The sequence below is a fragment of the Magnolia sinica genome, chromosome 1, assembly GCF_029962835.1.
Source record: "Magnolia sinica isolate HGM2019 chromosome 1, MsV1, whole genome shotgun sequence".
Lineage (NCBI taxonomy): Eukaryota > Viridiplantae > Streptophyta > Magnoliopsida > Magnoliales > Magnoliaceae > Magnolia > Magnolia sinica.
The window spans coordinates 14,854,600-14,880,335 of NC_080573.1; the positions used below are offsets into that span (position 1 = coordinate 14,854,600).

Here is a 25,736-nt window from a genome sequence, read left to right on the forward strand (position 1 = left end):
AATACTCAGTTATTAGGGACATTCGGGATGAAAGATCTAGGGGCTGTAAAGAGGGTTCTCGGCATAGATATTCATAGAGATAGGAAGAAGAGTAGGTTTTGGTTATTACAGACAAAATATCTAGAAAAGGTATTAATTAAGTATGGGATGGATTAGGCAAAGCCGGTGAGCGTTCCCCACGCAGCTCACTTCAAGCTTTCCTCAAAACAATGTCCTAAATCCAATGAGAAAAAGTAGGTTATGTCTCATGTGCCATAGTCGAATACGGTTGGCAGTTTAATGTATGCCATGGTCTGTATAAGACCGGATATTTCACAGGCAGTCGGTATTGTAAGCAAATACATGTCAAACCCCGGCAAGCAACATTGGGAAGCGGTGAAATGACTACTTTGATACATTCGAGGTACAAAAGACTACGTCTTAACTTTTGAAAAGACAGGGACAAAGTTGGCAGGGTATGTGGATTCTGACTATGCAGGCAGTATAGATTCCAGGAAGTGTACTTCAGGATACTCGTTTGTACTAGCGGGTGGAACAATCAGTTGGATATCGAAACTTTAATCAGTGGTGTCTCTTTCTACGACCGAAGCGGAATATATGACAGTGACAGAAGCGTTTAAAGAAGGTGTTTGGCTCAGAGGCATGATAAATCAGTTGGGACTTCAGCAGGAGGTCGTGCCGGTTAACTGTGATAGCGAGAGTGCTATCAATTTGGCTAAAAATTCTGTTTATTACTCACGTACTAAACACATTGATGTTCGTCACCACTTTATCTGACAGGTGCTTGAGGAAGGAGGCGTCATACTGGAAAAGATTCACACCAGCATGAATCCAGTAGACATGCTCACTAAGGTCGTTCCTACAGAGAAGTTCAAGTTTTGTGCAACTTCTCTTGGCTAAGCGATGGCGTAAAAGAAGGACGGAGTGTACACGAGAAGCGTTGATTGAAGCTATGATGAAATGAAGAAATAAGATAAGAGGTCAAAGAACTACACGGTTAAAGATTGAAGACTTCGTGGAGATTGTTGTCAGAAAGTCTTCAAGACTATCCGCACTCGACCGGTCGTGGCCTGCTCGAATCAAAGTCCAGCGAGCTCACCTTTTGGTGTGCGGGTCGCTCGACTGGTCGTAGGGGTCCCTCGACCAGTCGTGGACTCAGCTCAACTAGTTGTACGTGGTTATACAGATTTGTTTCCGAATTTGATGCAGACTGCGAAAATTTGAGTCGGTTTTCGCAGAAGTGCGAAAGGGAAGTTGCCTAAACTATAAATAAGTGTCCCTAGGGCTTTTCTAATGTATGAGAAATTATTCTAAAGCATTATAAAGGGTTCTAGGGTTATCAAAGGGTATAGCAAGGGTAAGATTTGAGGTTGTTCGAATCAGATAAGTCCTCTCTCTTGTAATTTTCTTTTCATAGTGAATTTTCTGTCGCTTTGTGCTGTGGTTTTTTCCCGCAAGGGTTTTGCACGTTAAATCTTTGCGTTCTTCTGTGATTGCTTGTTACTATTGAATTGCTATTCTAGATCTAGATCCGTGTAATTCCGAAGCACAAATCCCCAACACCGTGGGGCCCATGTAACTTTGATCTCCTTTGAACCATTCGTACAACTCGAGCTCGAGGACCGTCAGTGCTCATCTTTGCACGACACGTACCTATAGCTGGTGTTTGGTACACTTGCCAATCCGCTTCCGTTTTTGAGGGGGTAATGACGTCCACGTTGACACCTTCGTAGGGGCCCGCTGTGATTTTTATTTGTCATTACAACTGCACATATGAAGGGAAAACACAAATATCTGCTTCATCCAAGACTCTTGTGGCCCCCAAGAATCCACTGTTTCCTGTAGTGTGGTCCACTTCAGCTTCATACATGAGCTGTAAAAAAATTAAAATGGATGAACGGTTTGGATAAGACACCACAGAGTTTAGTCAGCACACTACTCGATACGCAATCAGACTCACTTGCAACGAGGGAAAGTCCAAGTTGAGACTAATGCTAACCAGGGCAGGCCTGGTTTCCTTGACCCAGTGACCAGGTTGGTGACCAGGCCTGGCTGACTCAGCTGAGTCCCGATTCCACCCGCCTGGCTTGCAAACAATGCAATAGTGGCATCGAATTCAACTTCATCATCCAATTCCATTCCATATCTTATATATGTAAAACAAGAACCAGAATCTTAAAGATAAAAACAAACGCATTCATGGAAAACACAATCAAAATCCACATTTCAACCTTCCTTATCCTGCACCGATTTCTTCCTCGCCTTTTCCAGCTCGTTTTCCACCGAATCCTTTATCTCTTCTGACTTCCCCACCACAGTCTCCTTTATCTTCTCCTTGGTCTCATTTGCCGTTACCCATGCATCTTGCACTGTCTACTTCGCCTTCTCGTCGAGGTTCTGAGCAGTCTCGGTGGCACTGCTCGCGCCTTCCTCGGTCTTCGCAGTCACCGACTTCGCTGCTGAGATGGTCTTCTCCTTTGCCCACTCTGCATTCTCCTCTGCTTTGTCCTTGGTGGACTTCATCGATTCTTTAGCCCTCTCAGACATGTCAGAAGCCCTCTCACCGGCTTCTCTCATGGTGTTTTTGGCCTCCTCTGACATGCTTGGACCCGTTTCTTTCGCCTTCTCCGACACGTTTGAAGCCTTGTCTCGGGTTACTTCAACTGCATTCTGTGCCTGAAATTCAGATGATTAGCTTCGGAATGGCAAGAGTTTTGTATGTTTGGTGATCCAAATTCCAGACCATTGATCGACTGTTAGTGATCAACAAGATAATCCTAACCATCCCATGAAACATTTCGACTGCTGGCCACTACAACAAAGTAGGGCTTAGCCGACCGATAGGCTTACCCTTTGCCCGCAGCCCGTTTTAATGGCTGCGGGTAAAGGGTCCCTTAATATTTTTTTTTTTAAAAAAAAGCCCTACCATTTGCGCCGTCGCTCCCTCCCTCTGCCTCTCCCTCTCCACCGCCTCTCGCTCTCCTTCCCTCTCCCTCTCGCACGCGCTCCTTCTCTCTCTCTCTCTCTCTCTCTCTCTCTCTCTCTCTCTCGCGTGCTCTCCCTCTCCATCTCCCTCCCTCTCTCTGCCTCTCCGGCTCTCTCCCTCTTGCGTGCTCTCCCTTTTCCTCTCCCTCTCCCTCTCCCTCTCCGCTTGCTCTCCTCTCACTCTTTGAAGTTTCAAGTGTTGCTATATAAACGAATATAGACGAATCCTCTCTCACACGAATATTCTCCCTAGTGGCCTTCCTCTCTCACACGAATCCTCTCTCCACTATCGTTCCTTCATCTCCACGGCGGAGTTGGTAAAAAACCAAAAAAAAAAACCCTAGCTCTCTATCGCTCGCTTTCTGTGAGATCTTGATCTTCCTTCGATTCCATCATAAGCAGGTGATTTTCCCATCTCTGCCCTAATTTTTCTGTTTTCTGCACTGGATCTTCTGTAGATGCGTTTTCTTGCTGCGATTTCCAACTGAGAGCATTGAATCTCAGTTTTTTGTTATCTTTTCTTAATGAGATTTGAGCTTCCATATCTCTAGATTGCGTTTTCTCCTCTCTTTTTGGGAGATTTTGCTGATTCTGATAGATCGGGACGATCTAGGGTTAGGTTTTGGTGCTTGTAGTGGTTTGATTTTGTGGTAGATCTGTTCATATATTTCATGTTTGGATTATGCTTATCAATTTTGTTCTATTGTCTTTTTACTGAAATGGAGTAGAGGAGATGTACTGTTTGGTTCGTATGGAAGGCGATCTGTCATATCATTAGCTTTTCTGATCATGATATGGAAAATTATAGGTATTTTGGAATTTGGGTAAACTGTAAGAAGCTATGTTTCTGTGGTTTACATTCTAATATAATTTTTCATGATTTCATGATATCGTAACTGCTTTTCAATTAGATCAGATGCTGATCGTTTTGTATATTATGCTGCTGTGAATCTTTAAGCATATGGATCGTCATGATGATTGGAATTTTAGAGTGTTTCCTGGATTGGAATAGAAAAATCCGTGGATCCCATTGTTTGTCTTTCAATCCCTGTTTCCAATCCCACCATGGCTTTGGATATCATCCCACTATGTGCTTCGGTGGTGTATCTATGCGGTCCAATTGATCACCTATTCAATAGGATGCTGCAAGAGTTGACAATGATCAGAATTTCAGATAAACCAGAAACCCCTCACGGAGGCTGGATTTAACATTATTTTGATGACAACTGCAAAGCTACTGGCAAATTGGTTTGGGTGGTTCTAGGGTTTGATGGGGTCATTAGCAGTTTTCACTAGAGCCAGGCTGATGGGAATATGAGTGTGTTATATAGATTAGGGTCTTTGCACTATTGACTAGAGTCGGGTTCATTGCTCTCCTTCTTAGAGCTCTACCTAGATTGGACGTCATGTCATCTTGACTAATCTGGGCTGGTGAGCACAACAATGGTGTAGTGGTCAGGTCCTTGAAGTAGTGACTAGAGTCAGGTTCGTTGATCACCTTTCTTTAGACTTCTGCATAGATTGGAATGGATTTTTTTAATTCACAAGATGACTGTAAGTGGACTTCCCCTAGGGATGATTGTTCTCCATAGTTTAGGGGATTCTGCAAATCTAGTCATCTATAACGAGGGTGCTATCCACATTTCATTCTAGATTGTAATTTTTGATCAGAAAACAAGTGAAGTTTGGACCCATTGGAGTTAATTTTAATAATTGAATGATATGGCACTATATGCCACATTTGACGAATAAACCACCGCATTTATTGAAAGAAGCAAAATGGGAGACTGTCCAATGGATAAGTGTCACTGATATTCAAAGGTATGCACAACCTTTAGCCGAAGCATCTGCCCATGAGTTAACCTCTGTTTGAATGAGATTAAAAAAAAATGACCTAGAAATCATTCATTTTATTTTGTTTGAAATAAACTGTTGTTCCCAAAGGCAGCCATCCAGAGACCCATGAGATGGCGCATTTGGGTTTGTCTTTAATGATGATCTGGTCCAGGCATCAAACCAACTCTATCCACAATCTCTGCCCAGTTTTTATTTATCTGTTGAATAGGCTACCCAAGTTTCATATTCTTTTACTGAGTTTCCTTGCAATTTATTATTTATTTTTATTTGTTGTTGATGCGATTATCTGGTTCGTCCTCCTAGACCCTTGTATGCCTGCACAGAAAGAAAACAAAGGAGACCCTGGCTCGAGCAGGGGACCCTCCGATGCCAAAGTCAGGCCTGGACTCGGGGTCTCAAAGTATTGGAAGGTTTTTAGGAGGGATTTGTTTCGTACCTCTCAAGGTGACAAGGGTCCTCCTTTTATAGCTGCTGGGTCTTCTCGGGTCCTCCTGATATCGAGCGCGGGATCTTCTCCTGGTATCACGGAGATAGGATCGTGCCCATCTTGAGCCATCATCCGATCCCGTCGGGGTCGGAGATCTTATCCCAAGATATCCGGGATGAGATCTGACCTAGCGACGGTCGGTCTTGCAAGGCGGTCCGCCCGACACATGCCCGGAACGCTGATAAGTCGTTCGAACCGACTCAACCATTGTCTCGGTTTAGCGAACCATGCCTCGGATTTGACGCATCCTTCGGCGACCCGAGGTATCAAGTCCGAGTCCCGAGGCATTAAGTCCGAGTCTTCGGACTTATATTTTTGCCCCCAACAGTAAGCCCCCTTACTCCGTGTGTTTCATATGACACTGAGGAGTAGCGAGTTTGGAGTCGGTTCGTAACTCAGTCCGAGATGAGTCGTGATCATTAAATGCATTCCATGAGGCCTTTGATGGGGGACGGTTCAGCTTCTGACATCGCATGCGCCGTCGGTCGTCAAATCACACATCCCGCCAATGAGGATTGGACACGTAGCGAAGGTAATATTATTGCCAGTTGACGTGCGCCACGTGTCGAGCGAGGGAATCGATGCAGGCGTCGAATCATTTCCTCATTAATTGTCTCCGCCGTATGGCGACCTTATATAACGTCAGGGGCCCCGCACTTTAAACTTTTACTGCTCTTGCCATTCCCGCTCCGCATTTTCTTTAGGGTTTACATAGCCTTTCGTCTCCTTCCTTTTCTTTTTCTTTACCGTCGGTGCCTCTTTCCGCCATCTCCGTTTTCCTTTCTCCCTCCGGTGAGTTTCTCCTTCCTCTTTATTTGGTAATAATGGCGGATAGGAGTTCTCAAAGTCCCCAGGGGGGAGCTTCCGGAGACGAAGGCGAAGCGCAACGTTTTTGGAACGTTGCGGAATCGCCTTCCTGACTGACGGAGATAGCAGTGGACGCCAACGCTGCTTGTCTACCGGAGAGAGTCACCGAAGCTCCGGCGGAGCGCCCAGCTTCCGTCGTTCCTTCTCGGGGCGGGTCGTCTCTATTAACCCGCCCGGGAAGGCCTAACTTGCAAAGGGATATGGAGGAGAATGAGGAGGAAGAAGATGAAGTTTTAATCGCCGAAGGAACCCCTGATCTTGCTCCTGTTAGTGAGTCGGCGCAGGCCGAATCTGAAGAAGAAGGATCGGGGGAAGATTTAAGCGGTCCGGTTCCCTCGGTCTTGACTGAGACGGACTTGGACAGAATCCGAGTCGGGTACCATATTCCCGAGTCTGGTCATCACCTATCTTCCCCGTCCGAATGATTTACAGGATCACCCTCCTGGGCAGTCGCGATTTACCAAGTGTCGATGCAATGCGGCTTGCGTCGGCCCCTTCACATAGTCCGGGGATTTTTTTCTCTCATAAAGATTGCCTGGGTGCAGATATTCCCGAATGGGTGGAGGAACTTACTCGGATGTGCGGTGTTGTGGTGAGATGGAGCACCACCACTTACGGTCGGCGAATTTCTCCACCTGTGTCAGTGCGGGTAAATCCGAACTATCCCGGCTTCTACGTCTTCGCTGCTTGGCGAGGCGGAGGCGGTTCCCTGATAACCGACCCTCCCACTTCCAACAAACACTGGAGAGAGCGTTGGTTTTGGGCATGTGGTCGCTGGGAGACGGATGAGTCCGGGTCCCACGAGGCTCGTGTCCCTCGGGCTTTCCAAAGAGCAGGTGACTTGGGTTTTTTTTTTTTTTTTTTTTTTTTTAAAAAAAACCTGAAGTTGACGAACTTATGTTTGGCAGATATTCCGAAGAAGAAGCCGAAGCTCGGCAACACTGCCTCGGCTCGGATCAAAGAGTTAAAGTCGTTGGATCCGGGGGACAGGTCTTGGAAGGTGCTTCTACAGCCGGAGCGCCTTCACCTTGCAGGTCTGGACTCGGAAGTTACAGGTAATTAAGAACGAATCTTCTGAATTTTCCAAATTTCCCCCGACTTACTTCGCCTTACTCTCCCCCTCCTTTTTTTTTGTTTTTGCAGATCTGCCCGAAGCTCGTCCCAACCTAAGGATTGTCCCCGAACCGGAGATGACTGGAGCTCGTCCTGCCCTTAGACCAGTCACGAAGTTGAAGGCCCCTCCGCGGTCAGTTCTTCTTTCAGAGCCTCGGCCACCGAAGAGGCAAAGGGTGCCGCGGAAGGAGAAAGAGCCAGCGAGCTCTTCTGCCCCTCCGGTCGTCGTGATTCCCGACCCGGACGAAAGGGCGGAAGAGACGGCGATTGCTGCTTCGGATCCTCAGGCGGCACCTGACTCGGCACGCGTTGAGACGACGGTGCCGAGTCGGGAAGAAGAGACCGGGGCCGCGACCTCAAGGGGGGAGGAAGAGACGAGGACTGCGTCCTCCCGAGGGGAAGAGACGAACCAGGAGGGGCCGTCAATCCTGCAGCAAGTGGTGTCGGGGATGGTTCCTTGGGCCCTGGCCCATGGGTGTGAAAGAGAGTTCGTGAAACTCTACAACGCCCCGTCGTCGCAGACCGTCGGCCACGCTGCCCGGATGCTTTTTGAACTCGCTCCTTGCTTAATCAAGGCCAGCAAGGAGCTATCCTCAACTCATCGGCTGCAGGCTCTTCTGTCTGAGGCCGAGATCCGGGTCGGCGTCCTGACAGGCGAGGCGTCCCTTGCTCGGAAAGCTGCCGAAGACGCGAGGGCAGAGGCGGCTTCTTCCAGAAGGGCCCTGGACGAAGCGAAGGCAGAGGTCGCTCAGGCACTGGTTCGACTCTCCAAAGCCGAAGAGGAGAATCAGCGAGTTCTGGCAGTCCATGCTTCGTGCGCGGATGACTTAGCTCGGGCTAAGCTTGAGGCGGCGGAGCGCATTCAACAGGCCGAGGAGAAGACTCGGGAGGCCGAGACGGCTAGGGACCAAGCCGTCCAAGCATTCCTTGAGTCGGCCGAGTTTGAGGACGAGAGGGATCGCCTGTTCCAGAGCGGATATCTGGAATGCGTCAAGGATATAAAGAAGTCTTTTCCTGACCTTGACCTTTCAGAAATCGAAGGCGGGGCAGCCTCAGAGTCCGAGAATCCGGACGCCGCCGCTGAAGACACAACTGCCGGGGACGGGGCCGACGCATGAAGACTTTGGTTTTTTATATGTATATATTTTTTTTTGCTCCGATGTATTCGGTTGCTTTTGTACTTACACATATTCGGACGAATGAAAAAGAAAAGCATGTCTTTATTCATTTGACTCGGCTTTACTCTTCCTCAGGGTCTTTAAACATCAAATAGCAAGCTAAGGATAGTAGACCTTGAGGTGTTCAGCGTTCCATGGATGAGGCAATGACTGTCCATTTAGGTCTTCTAGCCGATATGTTCCTGGTCTAATGGTGCCCGAGACGATATAGGGTCCTTTCCAATTGGGTCCCAGTGTACCCGACCCAAACTCCTTAGTGTTGGAAAACACTTTCCGAAGAACCATATCTCCCCTTCGGAATCTTCTAATCTTAACTCGGGTATTGTAGAACCGAGTCACTTGTCGTTGTCGAGCCTCCGTGCGCAGCCTCGCCCTTTCCCTTTGTTCGTCCAGAAGGTCGAGTCCGAGTGCAAGGAGTTCTTCATTCTCTTCTGCATTGAATAAGGTGATTCGAGCCGAAGGTAATCCGATTTCGACGGGAGTGACTGCTTCCGAGCCGTAAGCGAGTGAAAACGGAGTTTCTCCTGTGGCCGTTCGGGTTGTAGTTCGGTAAGCCCAAAGAATTTTCGGGAGCTCTTCGGCCCATGCTCCTTTGGCCCGGCCAAGCTTGGTCCGAAGATGTTGCTTGATAATCTTGTTAACTGCCTCGACTTGTCCGTTGGTTTGTGGGTGATGCGGTGATGAATAAATATTCCTGATCCCGAGGTTCTTGCACATCTCACGAAAGCTCCTATTATCAAATTGCCTTCCATTGTTTGTGACAATGGTACGGGGTACTCCGAATCGGCAGATAATGTTTTTCCATACAAACTCGGTGATCTTCCGCTCGGTTATTTTGGCTAATGGTTCTGCCTCGGCCCACTTCGTAAAATAGTCCACTGCTACCACAGCAAACTTGGTCTGCCTTTTCCCATAGGGAGCGGTCCTATGAGGTCGATGCCCCATTGTGCGAAAGGCCAGGGACCAGTCATCGGTGTCAGTGCCTCGGGTGCTTGCCTCGGAATTGCCGCAAACCGTTGGCATCTGTCGCATTTTTGAACGAGCTCACGAGCGTCGTGTTGGATAGTGGGCCAGTAGTATCCCTGTCGTAAGACCTTGTAGGCGAGGGATCGCCCTCCCGTGGTTTCCATAGATTCCTTCATGAATTTCCCGTAACACATAGTTTGCCTCACTGCTGGGTTTGAGGCACCGCGGCAAGGGCGTAGTATCCTTTCTTATAAAGGGTCCCGTTGAGTATGGTGTAACGGGCTCGGATCTTAATTCGTCGGGCCTCGGTGCGATCCTCCGGCAACTTTCCTTCGTCGAGGAATTGGCGGATTGGATCAATCCAGGATGGTTCCAGTCGATTGTATTGACGGCCTCGCTAATTGGTTCGTCCGTCTATACTTGGTTTATCGACGTATTCGACAGGAACGGACCTGGGTATATCGTCTTCTTCGGCCGAGGCGAGCTTTGCTAGCAAATCGGCTTTGCTGTTTTTCGTACGAGGTATCCGAGTCACACGACAGAATTGAAATCCATTGATAAGTTCTTTCGCTTTCTCCATGTAAGCCCTTAGCCGGTCTTTCCGTGTCTGGTATACACCGGTAACTTGGTTAACAACCAACTGAGAGTCGCTGAAAACGCTTAGGTGCGTGACCTCCATGCTAGCGGCGAGTCGGAGGCCGAGTAGCAACGCTTCATATTCCGCCGTATTGTTCGACGCTTGAAATCCAAGTCGTAAGGCATACTGTATATAGGTGTGATCGGGGGTTTCCAGCACCACCCCAGCCCCACTGGCCTTCGAGTTGGAAGAACCGTCGACATACAGATTCCATGGAATAGGGCAAGGGGAAGCGGTTGAGGTCGGAGCTGCACCGTCCTTCGGTGTATCATTTGCTGAAAGTTCGGCTGAAGACGTTCCCTCGGCGATAAAATCAGCTACGGCTTGCCCTTTGATTGCTGCCTTTGGTTGAATATCAAACTCACTCAGCTCGATAGCCCATTTGGTGAGTCGGCCGGAAGCTTCTGGTTTCTGCAGTACCTGGCGAAGCGGAAGGTTGGTCATTACAATGATGGTGTGGGCATGGAAGTACGGCCTAAGTCGCCGAGAGGAAGTTATTAAAGCCAAGGCCACTTTTTCCAAGCTTGGGTATCTCGTTTCTGCTGGCAATAACGCTTTGCTGACGTAGTAAACCGGTAGTTGCTTTCCTTCGGATTCTCGTATCAAAGCCGAGCTAACCGCTGCCTCGGATACAGCTAGATAGAGGAGCAACGACTCCCCCGGTTCGGGTTTTGATAAGAGAGGTGCAGAACCGAGATATAATTTTAATTGCTGGAATGCTGCTTCACATTCTTCCGTCCAACCCATCGCTTGTCTTCCTTTCAATTGTTTGAAGAAAGGGAGACACTTATCCGTTGCTCTGGACAGGAACCGATTGAGTGCTGCGACTCGTCCGGCCAATCTTTGGACGTCCTTAATGGTTTTGGGGGATTCCATATCAATCAGAGCCTTTATCTTCTCAGGGTTTGCCTCTATTCCTCGCTGACTGACCAAGAAACCGAGGAATTTTCCGGAGCCTACTCCAAAAGCACATTTACTTGGATTTAGCTTCATCCGGAACTTCCGCAGGATTAGAAACATTTCTTCCAAATCATTCACATGATCCGCCGCGTGTATGCTCTTGACAAGCATGTCGTCGATGTATACTTCCATGGTTCGGCCTATAAGTCGAGCAAAGATTTTGTTAACTAACCTTTGATAAGTTGCACCGGCATTCTTCAGACCAAATGGCATCACTCGGTAACAATAAAGGCCTTTGTCGGTGACAAAGGTAGTTTTTGATTTATCTGTTTGATGCATTACAATTTGATTATATCCCGAATAAGCATCCATGAAGCTAAGGAGCTCATGTCCGGCTGTACTATCTACTAGCTGGTCTATCCTCGGAAGCGGAAAGCTATCTTTGGGGCAGGCTTTATTCAAGTCGGTATAATCAATACAGACTCGCCACTTCCCGTTGGACTTCTTTACAAGCACGACATTCGCGACCCACTCTGGATAGTGTATTTCTTCTATGAAATTAGCCTGGAGTAGTTTGTTGACTTCTTTCTCGATGATGGCGTATCGTTCAGGGCCGAGCGGTCATCGCTTCTGTCGGATCGGTCGATATGACGGATCGAAGTTAAGTCGGTGAGTCACCACGGAGGGGTCGATCCCTTGCATATCTTCATGATTCCAAGCGAATACGTCGGCGTACTTTCGGAGCAGGGCGATCAGCTTTTCTCTCAAAGGGGATTGCAGAGATGAGCCAATTCGCACAGTCTTGGATCCATCTGTTTCGACTAAGGCGATTGAGACAAGATCTTCGACCGGCTGTCCTCGTTCATAATTCTCGCCCCGAGGGTCCAACGATTCGATTGTTAATATGTTGGTCGGATTCTTGTCGGCGGCTCCTTTTACAGCTATCATGTAACATCGCCTCGCGTCTTGCTGGTCTCCTTTAACAATTCCGACTCCTGACTCGGTCGGGAATTTCATTGTAAGATGGTATGTGGATACCACGGCCTGGAGGAGACTCAATGAAGGTCGGCCGAGTATCGCGTTGTATACCGAGGGTTGATCGACGACCAGGAAGTCAACCATCATCGTCGTCTGATGTGGGGCAGTGCCAGCAGTGAGTGGTAATGAGACAGTCCCCTCGGGCAATACTTGTCCTCCGGAAAAACCGATCAATGGGGTCCGAACCGGGCGTAATGCGGATCGTTCGATCCCCATTTTGTCGAACGCTTGAGTAAATAACACGTCTGCGGATGACCCCGTATCGACGAGTATCCGAAACACTTTTCGGTTAGCGATCGCCAAGGAGACGATCAGCGCATCATCGTGGGGGTGATGGATACCTCGGGCGTCTTCTTCAGTGAACGATATGCAATACCTTTCTCTTTTCTTTTCTTTTGATGGCCGATCTATAATCATGAGCTCGGACCGAGGCTGACTGAGTTTTCGTGCGTGATTCCTTCGCGCGTTGTTTGAGTCGCCCCCACATTGTGGACCGCCGATAATCGTCCGGATTTCTTCCATAGGCTGACTCTCGGTCGGGCGCGCCTCGGATGCCCCAGCTTTGACCATATGTTCTCTGAGTCGGCCGTCTTTTATGAGTCGTTCGATTTCTTCTTTTAAGTGACGGCAATCACTTGTGTTATGCCCGTGATCGCGGTGATAATGGCAGTATTCCTTGTTCCGCCGATTAGGATTACTCTTGAGCTTTGGGCCAGCTAACAAAGCCTTCGTTTTTATTTCCATCAATACCTCTTCCAGTCTTATTCAGGGGAGTGTATATGGAAAATTTTCGATCCGGCCGTTTTCGACCTTCGCTCGTCACGCGCTTGATCCTCTTTGCGTTTCCTTCCCCGGCCGAGTCGGCTTCTTTTGGCCGACTCTTTGGCCGAGGTTTTAGTTTCACGCAGATTCGCGCTTCCTCGGCGTTGGCATATTTATCGGACCGTGCCATAAACTCTGCTGAGTATCGGGCGGAGTTTTGTCTAGAGATGCCAGAAATGGCTTATCCCTAACTACTTGCATGAGTGCATAGAGGGCCGTTTCTTGCGAATGTTTCCGTACTTGAAGGGATTCGAACTTAACACGCTTGATGTAATCTTTCAAAAGCTCTCCCAGTTTCGGTACGAGGTTATTCAGATGTGCAGGGGGCTTTAATTTTTTCTTTCCGCCGATGAAGTTGGTGAGGAAGGCGTCGCTCAGCTCAACGAATGAACTGATGGACTTTGGCTTCAGCTGTTTGAACCACAATCGAGCTACATCAGTCAATGTAAGAGAAAAGGCCCGACACATTACTGCATCCGAGGCATCATGGAGTTCCATATAGGTTCTGAAGCACTCAATATGCTCGGTCGGGTCAGTCTTGCCGGTGAAAGGAGCGATTTGAGGTAATCGAAACCTCTCGGGCAATCGGGCTTTCAATACCGAGTCCACAAAGGGGGATGCTTTCGCTTCGGACCCGGTTGAATATACGTTCCGGCCGTGCTTTATGTCCGCCATCTCTTTTGCCATCTCTTCCCGCACTTCTTTTTTGAAATTTTGAATGTCGGCTTTCCAAGGTTCGCTGCTTTCTGCCGTGCCTTCCATGGAAGGGCGATTGCGCCTTCTTCGTTCTATTTCGTGCCGAAGATCAGTCGGGGGGAGGGAGGCATTGGCTGAATGCGCTGGAGATGGTTCTGACCCGCCTTGGGGTTGGCTCGGCCGGAAAGACTGCGGCGCAGAAGGTTGAGGATCAACCGCCGCCGTCGGTACGCGCGCTGTCTCCCCTTGAAGATGCGGGAGTGGCTGCATTTGCTGCTGATACATTCGTTCCAGCATCTGCTTCATCGTATTCATATCAGAGCGGATTTCCTGAACCTCCTTGTCCAACCGCCCATCGTCGCGACCCCGCTGATTGTTGCTTGTTCCGGTCGCCCCTCGTCGGCGGTTGTTAGGTGGGTTCTGGGCTGGGGGAACGGCGATTGGACCGGGTGGCCCTGTAATCGCGTTCTCATTCAAATCTTCTTCTGGGACCGTCCTTCTAGTCATCACCATTGGACTCAGTATAGAGGTACGGGATGGCTTTTTGCACGTTCCCACAGACGGCGCCAAACTGTTGATGCGATTATCTGGTTCGTCCTCCTAGACCCTTGTATGCCTGCACAGAAAGAAAACAAAGGAGACCCTGGCTCGAGCAGGGGACCCTCCGATGCCAAAGTCAGGCCTGGACTCGGGGTCTCAAAGTATTGGAAGGTTTTTAGGAGGGATTTGTTTCGTACCTCTCAAGGTGACAAGGGTCCTCCTTTTATAGCTGCTGGGTCTTCTCGGGTCCTCCTGATATCGAGCGCGGGATCTTCTCCTGGTATCACGGAGATAGGATCGTGCCCATCTTGAGCCATCATCCGATCCCGTGAGCTTCGAGGTCGGAGATCTTATCCCAAGATATCCGGGATGAGATCTGGCCTAGCGACGGTCGGTCTTGCAAGGCGGTCCGCCCGACACATGCCCGGAACGCTGATAAGTCGTTCGAACCGACTCAACCATTGTCTCGGTTTAGCGAACCATGCCTCGGATTTGACGCATCCTTCGGCGACCCGAGGTATCAAGTCCGAGTCCCGAGGCATTAAGTCCGAGTCTTCGGACTTATATTTTTGCCCCCAACATTTGTAATCTATTATTATAAATATTTTTTTGGAATTGTTGTCAATTTGTTTATTCTTCCTTCATCTCATATTTCTATTATTGGAAGAACTCATGCTGTATCATTTGTTTTTGCAATAATTGATGGGACATGAGGACTTTGAGTTTTTGATTATTGTGTCCTGCTTTGGTTTGCAACAGGAACTTACAATTACTTTACCCACACTTCTTCCAGTGGCTTGCATTAACAACGACAACAATGAGAACTCGGATTTTTCAGTGGGCTTGAAGGTACTGCATCCTTGAGAACTGATTTTTATTTTTTATTATTTATTTATTATTTATTTTAATATTTAAATTATGAAAATTGTGTTACAGATTGTTATGGCCCTATATTATTCATGTATAAATGTTATAATTTGGTGTGCTTGTTATTTATTGTAAAAGGTTGGAGGTCGCAACATAGTGCTAGCTGATGCCGTCGCAAGTCGTATTCCTTATGTAACTGATGTTCTCACAATAATATTTGGTGCTGATGTCACGCATCCACAGCCAGGAGAGGATTCCAGCCCATCAATTGCGGCAGTATGATATATTTGGTTATTAATTTTCATTTATTATGGTTTGCACTTGATTTTTACCCATCTTTGATGTGCATTGTAGGTTGTAGCTTCAATGGATTCGCCAGAGGTCACCAAGTACCGGGGTTTGGTCTTGGCACAGCCGCATCGGCAGGAGCTGATAAGAGATCTGTTTCAAGTTGTGCAGGATCCTCAGAGAGGTTCTATGAACAAAGGGATGATCCAGTAAGTCTTTTTCTCCTCTGTTTTTGTATGATCGTTGGTGCAAGTGTTCGAATTCAGTGTTTAAAGAATATCTATGGTGTTTGGCAGAGAACAACTGATTGCATTTAGGTAAGCAACGGGACAGAAGCCTCATCACATCATATTCTATAGGTAATTCTTCACCTTGGGAGAGTCTATAGAGTATGAATATTATGATTAGCCTTGGTTTTTCTTGAATGAGATGAGAAACTGTTTGGTATTTTGGCTCATGATTTGGAGTTTTGCTGGGATGGGGTGAGTGAAGGCCAGTTCAGTCAAGTTTTGCTATATGAGTTGGATGCAATTAGGAAGGTGATTTTCCATACTAGGGTCCGAGTTGCATTGTAAACAGTTTTTTTTTCCTCATCACATGAAAACTTTGTAATTGTGCCATCTCTATGTTCAATATTCCACCTTACAGGCTTGTGTTTCATTGGAGGAAGGATATGTTCCACCTGTAACATTTGTGGTAGTTCAAAAGAGACACCACACACGGCTTTTCCCTGCAGACCATAGGGACCGTAATTCAACTGACAGGAGTGGTAACATCTTACCTGGTATGTTTTGTTTTGTTTTGTTTTATTTTATTTTATTTTATTTTTACTTTTTAAATTCTTGATATGGTTCCCATGCCTTTGTTTTGTTATATTGGCATAAATGGTTGTTTTGGTTAGGAACTGTTTGTCGATACGAAGATATGCCACCCAATTGAGTTTGATTTTTATCTCTGCAGCCATGCCGGTATTCAGGTAACTGCTGGTTCGAATGGTAGCACGGTGGTTCTTGTTGGCCATGATGAATGGTTTTCTTATGTTGTTATTTTATTTTCTTGTATGGTGTTTTCACGGAACAAGTCGTCCCACCCACTATCATGTTCCGTGGGATTAGAACAAGTTCAGTAGTATCGGGGTATATGATGATTGACATTGATTTATCATTTGTAGGGACACTTAGCGAAAAAGGGAAAGACTACGACTTGCAGTAGTACCGGGGTAAATTTTCACACATTGAATAGTTCTTTTATTATGTTTTGAGATTATTGTGTTCTTATTTAATCAATTGGGGATGCGGCTGGAACAAGTATTTGTTTGGCCTGATTGTTGTTGTTTGGTAAGATTTTTTGTTTTTTTCCCACCCACTATCATGTTCTGTGGGATTAGAACAAGTTCAGTAGTATCGGGGTATATGATGATTGACATTGATTTATCATTTGTAGGGACAGTTAGCGAAAAAGGAAAAGACTACGACTTGTAGTAGTACCGGGGTAAATTTTCACACAAATCGAATAGTTCTTTTATTATGTTTTGAGATTATTGTGTTCTTATTTAATCAATTGGGGATGCGGCTGGAACAAGTATTTGTTTGGTAAGATTTTTTTTTTTTGCATATACAATAGAACTTATATAAGATTGTAAATATTAACTAATTGCTTGAGTTGCTTTCGGAAGGTTTTGAGCAGTGTTTGTAGCTGTACAATAGTCTGTCTACTTTGATTGCTTGTCCTCATTACAAATGGCTATCTTCATTTGCATTGAGTGTATGTTTATCTTTTTCAGGTGAATAAGCTTGGAACTGGTGGTGATTTACCTTATAGGATGGCTGTGCACCCAGGAGGAGAAGGCCTTATATGTTCCTTCCCCAAAAGTTGCAGGTTATTTGTTTCTTTACTTTGATACGAGGAAATCTATTTAGGAAAATAATTTACCAGTTGGACATACATGTATGGACATGTAGTTTCTGAACCTCACTCAGCAGGCTATGCATTAACCGTGGCTACGGTTGTTCTAAGGGGCTGGTCTTATTTAGCGACGAATTTTATTCGTAGCTTTTGACCATTTTTCAACAAAAAACTGACTATTTAGCGGCGTCCAGCACAACCGTCAGTAAAGGTCCATGCCGCCGGTAAAGCGTTTACCGACTGAGGGGCTGTCAGTTAACCACAGCCAAAAGATTTGCCGGCAGTTTTGACTGCCGGTAAAGCCAAGTTTTCTTGTAGTGTTTCACGTATGAGTGGCAAAATAGGATTCGAAAAGCATGAGCAAGATAAATAGATTGAATATTATATTTTTTACAGCATAATATGTTAAATGCAGCTATTTTTCAGTTGTACAGTTATCTTAAATTTGACTGATGATTGTTGTTCTGCACACATAAATATCAGTTTGGTACAAAGACCTGAATGAAGGGAAAACATAAATATCAGTTTGATACAAAACTTTTGTAGCCCATGAGAAGTTTTTAATGGTGTGGCCATTCAATTACGTAATTTACTATGGTGTGGCCCACCTTAGATTCGAATCTGCTTCATTTTCAGATTCAAGCTTGAAAATGAGTTGAAAAGATGAATGGTGGGCTTGAATAAAATACATTCATTATGTGAGGAAAATTTTTGGTGGCTGAGTTCTACATTTCTCAGCTTAGTAATTCCTTGGTTTCTTGAAATAAAAAATAAAAAAATCAGCTCTTGGTTGGTTTTTACATTTCCCATGAATTCCTTTTGGTCATAAATCTTGCCCCAACTTCTAGGTGGGGAGTGGAAAACTTGGGGAATTAAAACAGGATTTTAGACTCTTTTAAGGTTTTCCCAGACTTGCATGAATAAAGTAGTGGCACAAGTGTGTGCATGGAGTCCAAATATTTATGTATGGATATCTATAAATACAGCTTTACTGTTTGGGTGTAGAGTCCAAAATCATGCATATGAATGATACAAAAGTCCTTTACAACTCCCAATAGGTTCTCTGGATCTCACCGATGAATTGGACCATATATACATACATGGGTTGCTTGGGGGTCCCACAGTCTAAGATGAAGTGAGTTCCACAGGTGGACCTAGTTGGCCATGTTTGGATGCACATGTGAGATGAATTGTGAACGTTCCATTTAAACAGTCTAGTCTGTAAAAAGCTGCAAGTGGTGTTCTTCCGATTCCTAGTGCAATCATATTCTCTTTCAAGAACAAGGTGGTATGCAAATACTTTTGATGGTATTTGGAATCTATTACTATCTCATGATTATTCTATGTATTAAAGATCTTGATCTCTAATGCATTAATAGAAATCAAGATTTCTAATACATAATTACTGTTAGCTAAAATGAGATCAACTCATTTTTTAGGCATCTAACAAATAGGGACTCACTAGATTCCTGGCAGTTATCTATAACCATGGGGATGATGGAATCCAGGATGCAGACCTAGTTGTCTTGGAGGGAATGGTGTATGACTGTGTTTTTCTTCTTTCATATTGGACAGGTGAAGCATCCCGAGGTTACTCAGTTCTTGGGAGGGAGGTTGTATGACTGCTTTTTTCAAGTATTTGGCTCTGTTTTCATCCAAAGAAAGTAACCTGTCATGAGACAATTTCAAGTTTATTTGGCTTTCATGTTTTTTTGCAAAAACCCCATATGACTGGGTGCATAAAAATAGGCGGTTAAGATAAAATTGTTTCAACAGCCCAAATCCAACTGAAAGAAAACCAAATTAAAATCAGTAGGTGAAACAGTTTCACTTTCTTAGACATTTTATGGCTCAACAAAATCACACAAATCCTTAATTTGTTAAAAGAAGTGCATTTACTTACAAAATCAGATAGTAGAATTGTTTCAATGATCTGATTTTAGAATTCTTAGTTACTTAATTGGGCTACTCTGAATTCAATCAAGGTTGCCCAGGTATGTATTTACTGATTGTTGGTTTTTCTTTTTTGCTGCTTATTATTTTGGATAATTCATTATTCAGATAGGTTGAGTTTTTATATAAGGTGTTCTTGTAAGTGATTTAACCCATGAAATGAAGTAGGTTGATGGGCATGCATTATGCCACATGAATGGATGCAGCGCAGCAATTCAGAAACTGTGACTTTTGAGCTATAGGCATGTTTCCTGGTGGGACACTAGATGAATGGATGGAAGATCCTGCTAAAATAAATCATGCAGTGGGCCCCATGGTGGATGATTCTGTCCGGTAAGACAGATTAAATGTGGAATTTTGATTATAAAGTTTTCTATTTTCAGGCCAGTGACAAAAGGAAGGTAATATAGTCTTGGCACGTCAGTTGTGGACAGAGCATATAATCACATGAATCAAACAGTCCTAACTATCTAATTACGGCTACCTAGCAACCGGCTAGAAGTAAGATAGTGAGTGGTCCAACTTCAAAAGTGAAAATCGAATGTTATTTTCTCATTGCATTATTTTTCCATTATGCTTTGTCCACAGTTGGGTTAGCAATTTTTTTAACTGAATTGCAGACATAAATGTGTTGCCTTCAGTTTCATATGTTTATCTCATAAACTGGAAAAATTAGAAGAGAGATTCTTCTACGTGTAATGAACTTGAGGAAATGCACCAGCCAGTAGACAGACCAGGTAATGGAGGATTGATGTCTGGTAGGCAGCTGGTTATGAGTATTATGACATGGCTATTGCTGTGTTATATATGAGATGGAATTAGCTGGCTCGTGGCTGTTATATATAAGGAGGATAAGCATTTGCTTGGCCTAATAAATTGTACATGTGGGCCCCACTTTTTTTCAGATTTGGAGCAGTTTGGAACACAGCAAAGGTAGAACCAGGATCTATTGTTGCTGTTTTCGGCCTTGGGACTGTTGGCCTTGCAGTAAGTTGCCTAAAGATTTCTTTTGTATTTTGTCCCTGACCTGAGAAGTAACACTGCCTGATTTTTGCACAAGAACATCCAATCAATCTGGTTCATGTAATGAAATTATGAAAAGCTGGGATCTCATACACATCTTCCATATTGGCATGTGTGGCTACATGTGGATGGGCACAGCTCCACACACGTGCAGGCTTAGCAAACATCTGTTTCAGGTTTACTTAATATGGTATTGATTTGTTTGGTCCTTGTATATGATATTTGTTTGGTCCTTTTATTTATTTATTATTTTTATAAATCAAGTTACATTCAATTTTAGCCTTGAACAATTCTTCCATGGGATTTTCAATGAATAGGATTATAAAATATAGAGGCAGGTATGGAATCAAGTTAGTTTTAAATCAAACAGCATGTCACAACAGAAACAAACAGCACTTCATTGAGAACATCAACAATATGCACAAATCCTCTCAAATGACAGAGACTTGCTAATTAGATTAACCCTCAATGTTGGCTTTCCATTAAACCATCATCAAGATTCAGGCACCATTCTCAAAAGTTCTACTTTGATAACATTCTCATTGCCTTCATTATCTTGATAGTTGATTGCCAGATTGAGCTTGCAAAAATGTTGTTGGCGGAGGGACAAAGTCATCTTTTTGTACATTGGCCTGAACAAGGTGTTGATGATGAAGATAAGAAAAGTTTCTTTGATTAGGTTCATTTTCATGGCACTTTTTTTTTTTTTTTTTTAATTATTATTATTTTGGTTCTTATGAGTACAAGAACCTTGTATTCCATGCATTCTCAGTATATTTTTACAACTCAGCTGATGTATCCTGGAAATATTAAATGGTCTCTGTTTGATTTCCAAGTCCAAGCAGCAAAAGTTTAACATCGGTTTCAACTTTTAACCTTCCATTTTCCTCACTCAAACATTTATTTTTCTTATTATTATGATTATTTTGAAATTTATCTTTAGAAGCCTTGCTGACCACAAATTTCTGGTAGAAGACCAAACTGATTTTGATGGGTTTCTGGAAACCTACATTGCTTTGTACCTGTCAGCAAGATTGTTAATACTCTTCAAACATCTGCTTATTGATGTCAAGTAGCTCTTTTCTATAGGTAACTGGCCTTAATTCAAGCTATCTAGGTGGTTTGGCATCATATATTCGAAATGCTAGGAATCTATTAGCAAATTCAAAAGCAGGGAAAAATCCATTTAATGGCTTTACTCCTTCGGTAAGTGAATCCATTAAATTTGTTTTGCAATTTGTGTTTCTTGTACATTTCTACCAGAAATTTGTCTTCAATTTCACTTTTTTTTTTTTTTTTTTTTGAAATGAGAAAGATTTGCTCTCTAGCTATGGTGGCATTGTGGGTACTCATCTTTAGCTACGGATTTTATCTGTAGCTTTTTACCACTTTTCTGGCCGTGTAGCAAAAGCTAAAGATTTAGCGGCGTCCAGCACAACTGTCAGTAAAGGTCCTGGCCGTCGGTAAAGCCTTTACCGACTGAGGCTTTACCGGCTGTTAGCTAACCGCAGGCAAAAGATTCGCCGGCGGTTTTCTTTGCCTTTGCCGGCGATTTTGACCGCCGGTAAATGATAGTTTTCTTGTAGTGGGCCCACTAACAGAGCCATCTTATGTTTGCAAGAAGAAGACGGACTGGATGGGTAGGATCTTCCCGCCCAGGACATTACCCAGTTATGATCCACAGATAGTCGATCCATGAAGGTGAGCCCACTTGTAAGGATCATATATAATTCCTCACAAGAACTGATCACCTACATGCAACAGTACCACTACTTCTGGTATATACCTTACCATCTTTCGCGCCAAAATGCCATTTGCTTAGGAAATCAGTACCATGAAAACGATAGGCCCCACCATCAGCTGTCCACTGTTCTAATTGTGTGGCCCACCTGATAAGAGAACAGGCCTCATTTTGGTTCCTATTGATCTTCATGGTGGGACCTACCTTTTTCATGGCAACGATGTCCTTCAAAACGACCATGTTGGCAGAAAATATGGCAGTGTACCACAAGCTGTGGTACCTTGCTTGTAGGTGACCAACATAGAAGCTCTCTCTCTCTCTCTCTCTCTCTCTCTCTCTCTCTCTCTCTCTCTCTCTCTCTCTCTCTCTCTCTCTCTCTAATACCTTAGATTGTTTAGAAGCGGAGGTGAAGCAGACTCTGTAATACCTCAGATTGTTTAGAAGCGGAGGTGAAGCAGACTCTGGAGACTTTGCGAGGCGTTGAAGAGTGGAAGAGAGGAAGAGAAGGTGAGGCCTTTGTCACGTTGAAGGGACCGTTTATTGCTATAAACATCGCTGCCATTTCTTCGATTCTTCTGTTGCTTGCTTCTTGCTGGTTCTCTCTTTTCTCTTTGCTTTTGTGAGACGGTCATCTTCTACTTCTGCCGTTGAAATAGGCAGAGACGGTGGGACGTGGCGTGCATTTGCGACACGTAGGAGGCGGCCAGGACACGTTTTCAGCGGAGACGGATTGGCTACTCCCCCTGACACCAGCCCCGTGGCTGATGGTCGGTGCTCTGTGGGCCCCCAACATAATGTATATCTTTCATCCATTCCGTTCATCCATTTTTACAGGTCATTTTAAGTAATATTACAAAAAATAATAGTTATATAAATCGTAGGTCGACCACACCACAGGAAAACAATAATGATTGGATATCCACCGTTAAAAACCTCCTAAGGTCCACGGTACTGTTTATTTGACATCGAATATGTTGATTAGGTCATAAATACCCAGATGAAGGGAAAAAATAAATATCAGCTTGATCCAAAACTTTTATGCCCCCAAAACGTTTCTAATGGTCAACGTTCATTCAACACTGTTTCCTATAATGTGGTCCAATTGAGATTGAGATTTAACTCATTTTTTCTTTTACACAGTAAAATGATCTATAAAAATAGATAGATGGCATGGATGAAACACATACATTATGGTGGGGCTCACAGAGCAGCGACCATCAGCCAATGGCTGGTGGCAGGGGAGTAGCCAATCCGTTTCCGTTTCCAGCATGCTGGAAGTCTTTCTTTCAGGATCAGGAAAATTGTAATTGTTGCAATGTAATTGGACCGTGTGATCGTGGAATGCAATGAATTTGCATCGCTGACTGAGACGGACCCATCGCTATACAGCGAACGAGGAAAAAAGCTAAAAAGTCATGGTTTTGGCAAACAGAGGATCCGGACACTAGCAAGAATAGTGGTGACTGGACACCGGCTGTTGAAAGTTGAAACTATCCTAAGTTATGTTATAATGTTTATTTGCCACCACATAATTTTTTGTGTTCAATAACCACAACTTCATGTGGTATATGGTTTTCATTAAATTTGGATTGATGTACGGTGGATAAAACACGTACATCCTATTGAACGCTAAAACATGTATATCCCACGTAGCACCGTCTAGTAGTCGGAAACGGATTGGCTACTGACCCTGACACCAGCTAATGGCTGGTGGTCGGTGCTCTGTGGGATCCACCATGATGCATGTTTTTCATCCATTCCGTCCATCTATTTTTAAAGATCATTTTACCATAAGAAACAAAAAATGAGGTATATTCCGCTCTCAAGTGGACCACATTACAGGAAACAGTGTTGAATGAGCGTCGACATTAAAAACATTTTGGGGGCCATAAAAGTTTTGGATTAAGCTCATTTTTATTTTTTTCCCCTCGTCTGAGCCTGTATAACCTAATCAACACATTGGATGTCAAATAAACAGTACAGTGGGCCTTAGGAGGATTTTAATGGTGGATATCCAATCACTATTGTTTTCATGTGGTGTGGTCCACCTGAGATATATATCCCTCTAATTTTTGATATAAATTCTAAAATGATCTTTAAAAATGGATGAACGGAATGGATGAAACACATACATCATGATGGGGCCCACAGAGCACCGACCATCAGCCCCGGGACTGGTGGCAGGGGGAGTAGCCAATCAAAGTTTCCAATTCATCCAGGTCAGTGGCACCTTGCTAACGGTTTTGATGAGAGATATACACCGTGGTGGCGCACACACAAACTTATGCTTCGCATCCCATCCCCATAGTCAGATGTGGTGCCGACAGACTTGTTGTTCTCACTGATTTTTAATTCCATGGCCAGAATCGAGGATACCACCTGATGGTGGACGGAGTAGATTTTACAAATGTAACATGTCGGGCCCCACGAGCTTGGGTGTTTTCCACGCTGCGTAATACGTCAGAGATCCATGATATGGGATCGAGGATCTGGGCCGTCGAAACGTAAAGTTTTAAAGTACTCATGCGGGTCACATTTCACGGGTGTGAAGTACCTAATGAACGGTCCAGATCAATCATAAGTAGGCTATCAGGTGTCGACGAATGGTAGGGAGATGCGTGGTGATCTGTCGTTCTATCAAAGTCTTGGAATAGATATCGACACAAACAGAGGATCCGTATTCTTCTTGCTATCATGCGATCTACAAGAAATTTGGACTCATCTCCTTTCCTAAAATGATTTGGAAAAATAGATAAACAAGTGGATGTATCATGGTGGGGTTCACACGGCACTCGTCATTAACCACCTCACGCTAGGACGTGTTTTCAGTTAGACGAGCCCACTTTAAAGGATGAGGCAAAAAATGAGCCAGGTCAAAATTTTAATTAGGACATACCACAAGAATTGTGGTGATTGAATGCCTGCATTAAAAAATTACATGTGCCTAGCCATCTTAAAACATCCCACATTACTTATGTCCATGGGCTGATGGACAAAATGAATGTAGTTCATTTAAATCATTGTTCATCCTCTCGTCATTTAAATTTTATTTCTATTACTTACTCTACTAAAAAAATGTACACATTGAAACATTGGCTACTAATCTAATACGATAATATATAATAAAAAATCATACTTCTAAATTGGCAAGGTGGATGCAACTTGTCTAGGTCAATTGAAAACCATAAGTCATCTAAATGAGTGACCGTTAACCAGGTGACTTAGGTCAGTTTTACCCAGCTTGGCTGAGTCACGACTTGACTTGAAATATGAGGAATTGGACCGGAGCGGTGAGTCATATATCTATGATATATCCAAAACCCAGAGGAAGATGGACCTCATGTAAAAATGGCGGTTGAAGCTATTTTACCTTAAATTATGAAGAAAAAGTGATAATAAATGGAGGTATGTTGTGCAAGACTCATTGTCACTTGCAGGACGCAGTTTATAATAAGCATCAGAGACATTTATGATATTTTTTAGTCATCAAGATATGTTGGTTGTTGGGGATTGGTCTATGAAATCACATAGATTTAAATCTAGGATAGCAATCTAAAAGCATCAAGCAAACACAAAAGAACACAGAGATTTAATGTGGAAAACTCTTGCGGGAAAAATTACAGCACAAAGCGACAAAAAATTCTACTATGAAAACACAAATTACAAAGATGGAGGACTTACCCGGCTTGAGTAATCCTCAAACCTCTAATTTTCTTCGCCCCTTGAAACTAGAACCCTTAAAAAAATACTTAGAATCCCTTAGAATACCCTGGAATACCTCCCAATCTCGCATACACCCCTTTATATAAGTTTAGTAAGAAGCAGAATCGAAATAAGAAACAAAAATCGCAGAATCTGCGTTTTCGCAAACGA

General features: G+C 44.3%; 1 protein-coding gene and 1 long non-coding RNA gene across 2 annotated transcripts; one reads left to right on the forward strand and one right to left on the reverse strand.

Annotated features, from left to right (window-relative positions):
• Positions 1-2,125: 2,125 nt before the first annotated feature.
• On the reverse strand, positions 2,126-22,492 carry LOC131240760 (uncharacterized). The gene is made up of 2 exons (XM_058239213.1): positions 22,291-22,492; positions 2,126-2,676 (listed from the first exon to the last, which is right to left on the reverse strand). The coding sequence occupies exons 1-2, from the start codon at positions 22,423-22,425 to the stop codon at positions 2,374-2,376; spliced, it is 438 nt and encodes a 145-aa protein (XP_058095196.1). The 5' UTR covers positions 22,426-22,492; the 3' UTR covers positions 2,126-2,373.
• On the forward strand, positions 19,049-20,332 carry LOC131240770 (uncharacterized). The gene is made up of 3 exons (XR_009168863.1): positions 19,049-19,608; positions 19,720-19,836; positions 20,005-20,332. It is a non-coding gene; the product is annotated as an uncharacterized LOC131240770 (long non-coding RNA).
• Positions 22,493-25,736: the final 3,244 nt, after the last annotated feature.

Coding starts and splice junctions, on each gene's coding strand:
- LOC131240760 (XM_058239213.1), bottom strand. CDS start 22,425: ATGGCAGCGATGTTTATAGCAATAAACGGTCCCTTCAACGTGACAAAG. Junction 2,677..22,290: donor CCGCTTCTAAACAATCTGAG/GTATTACAGAGT, acceptor TCTGAATTTCAG/GCACAGAATGCAGTTGAAGT.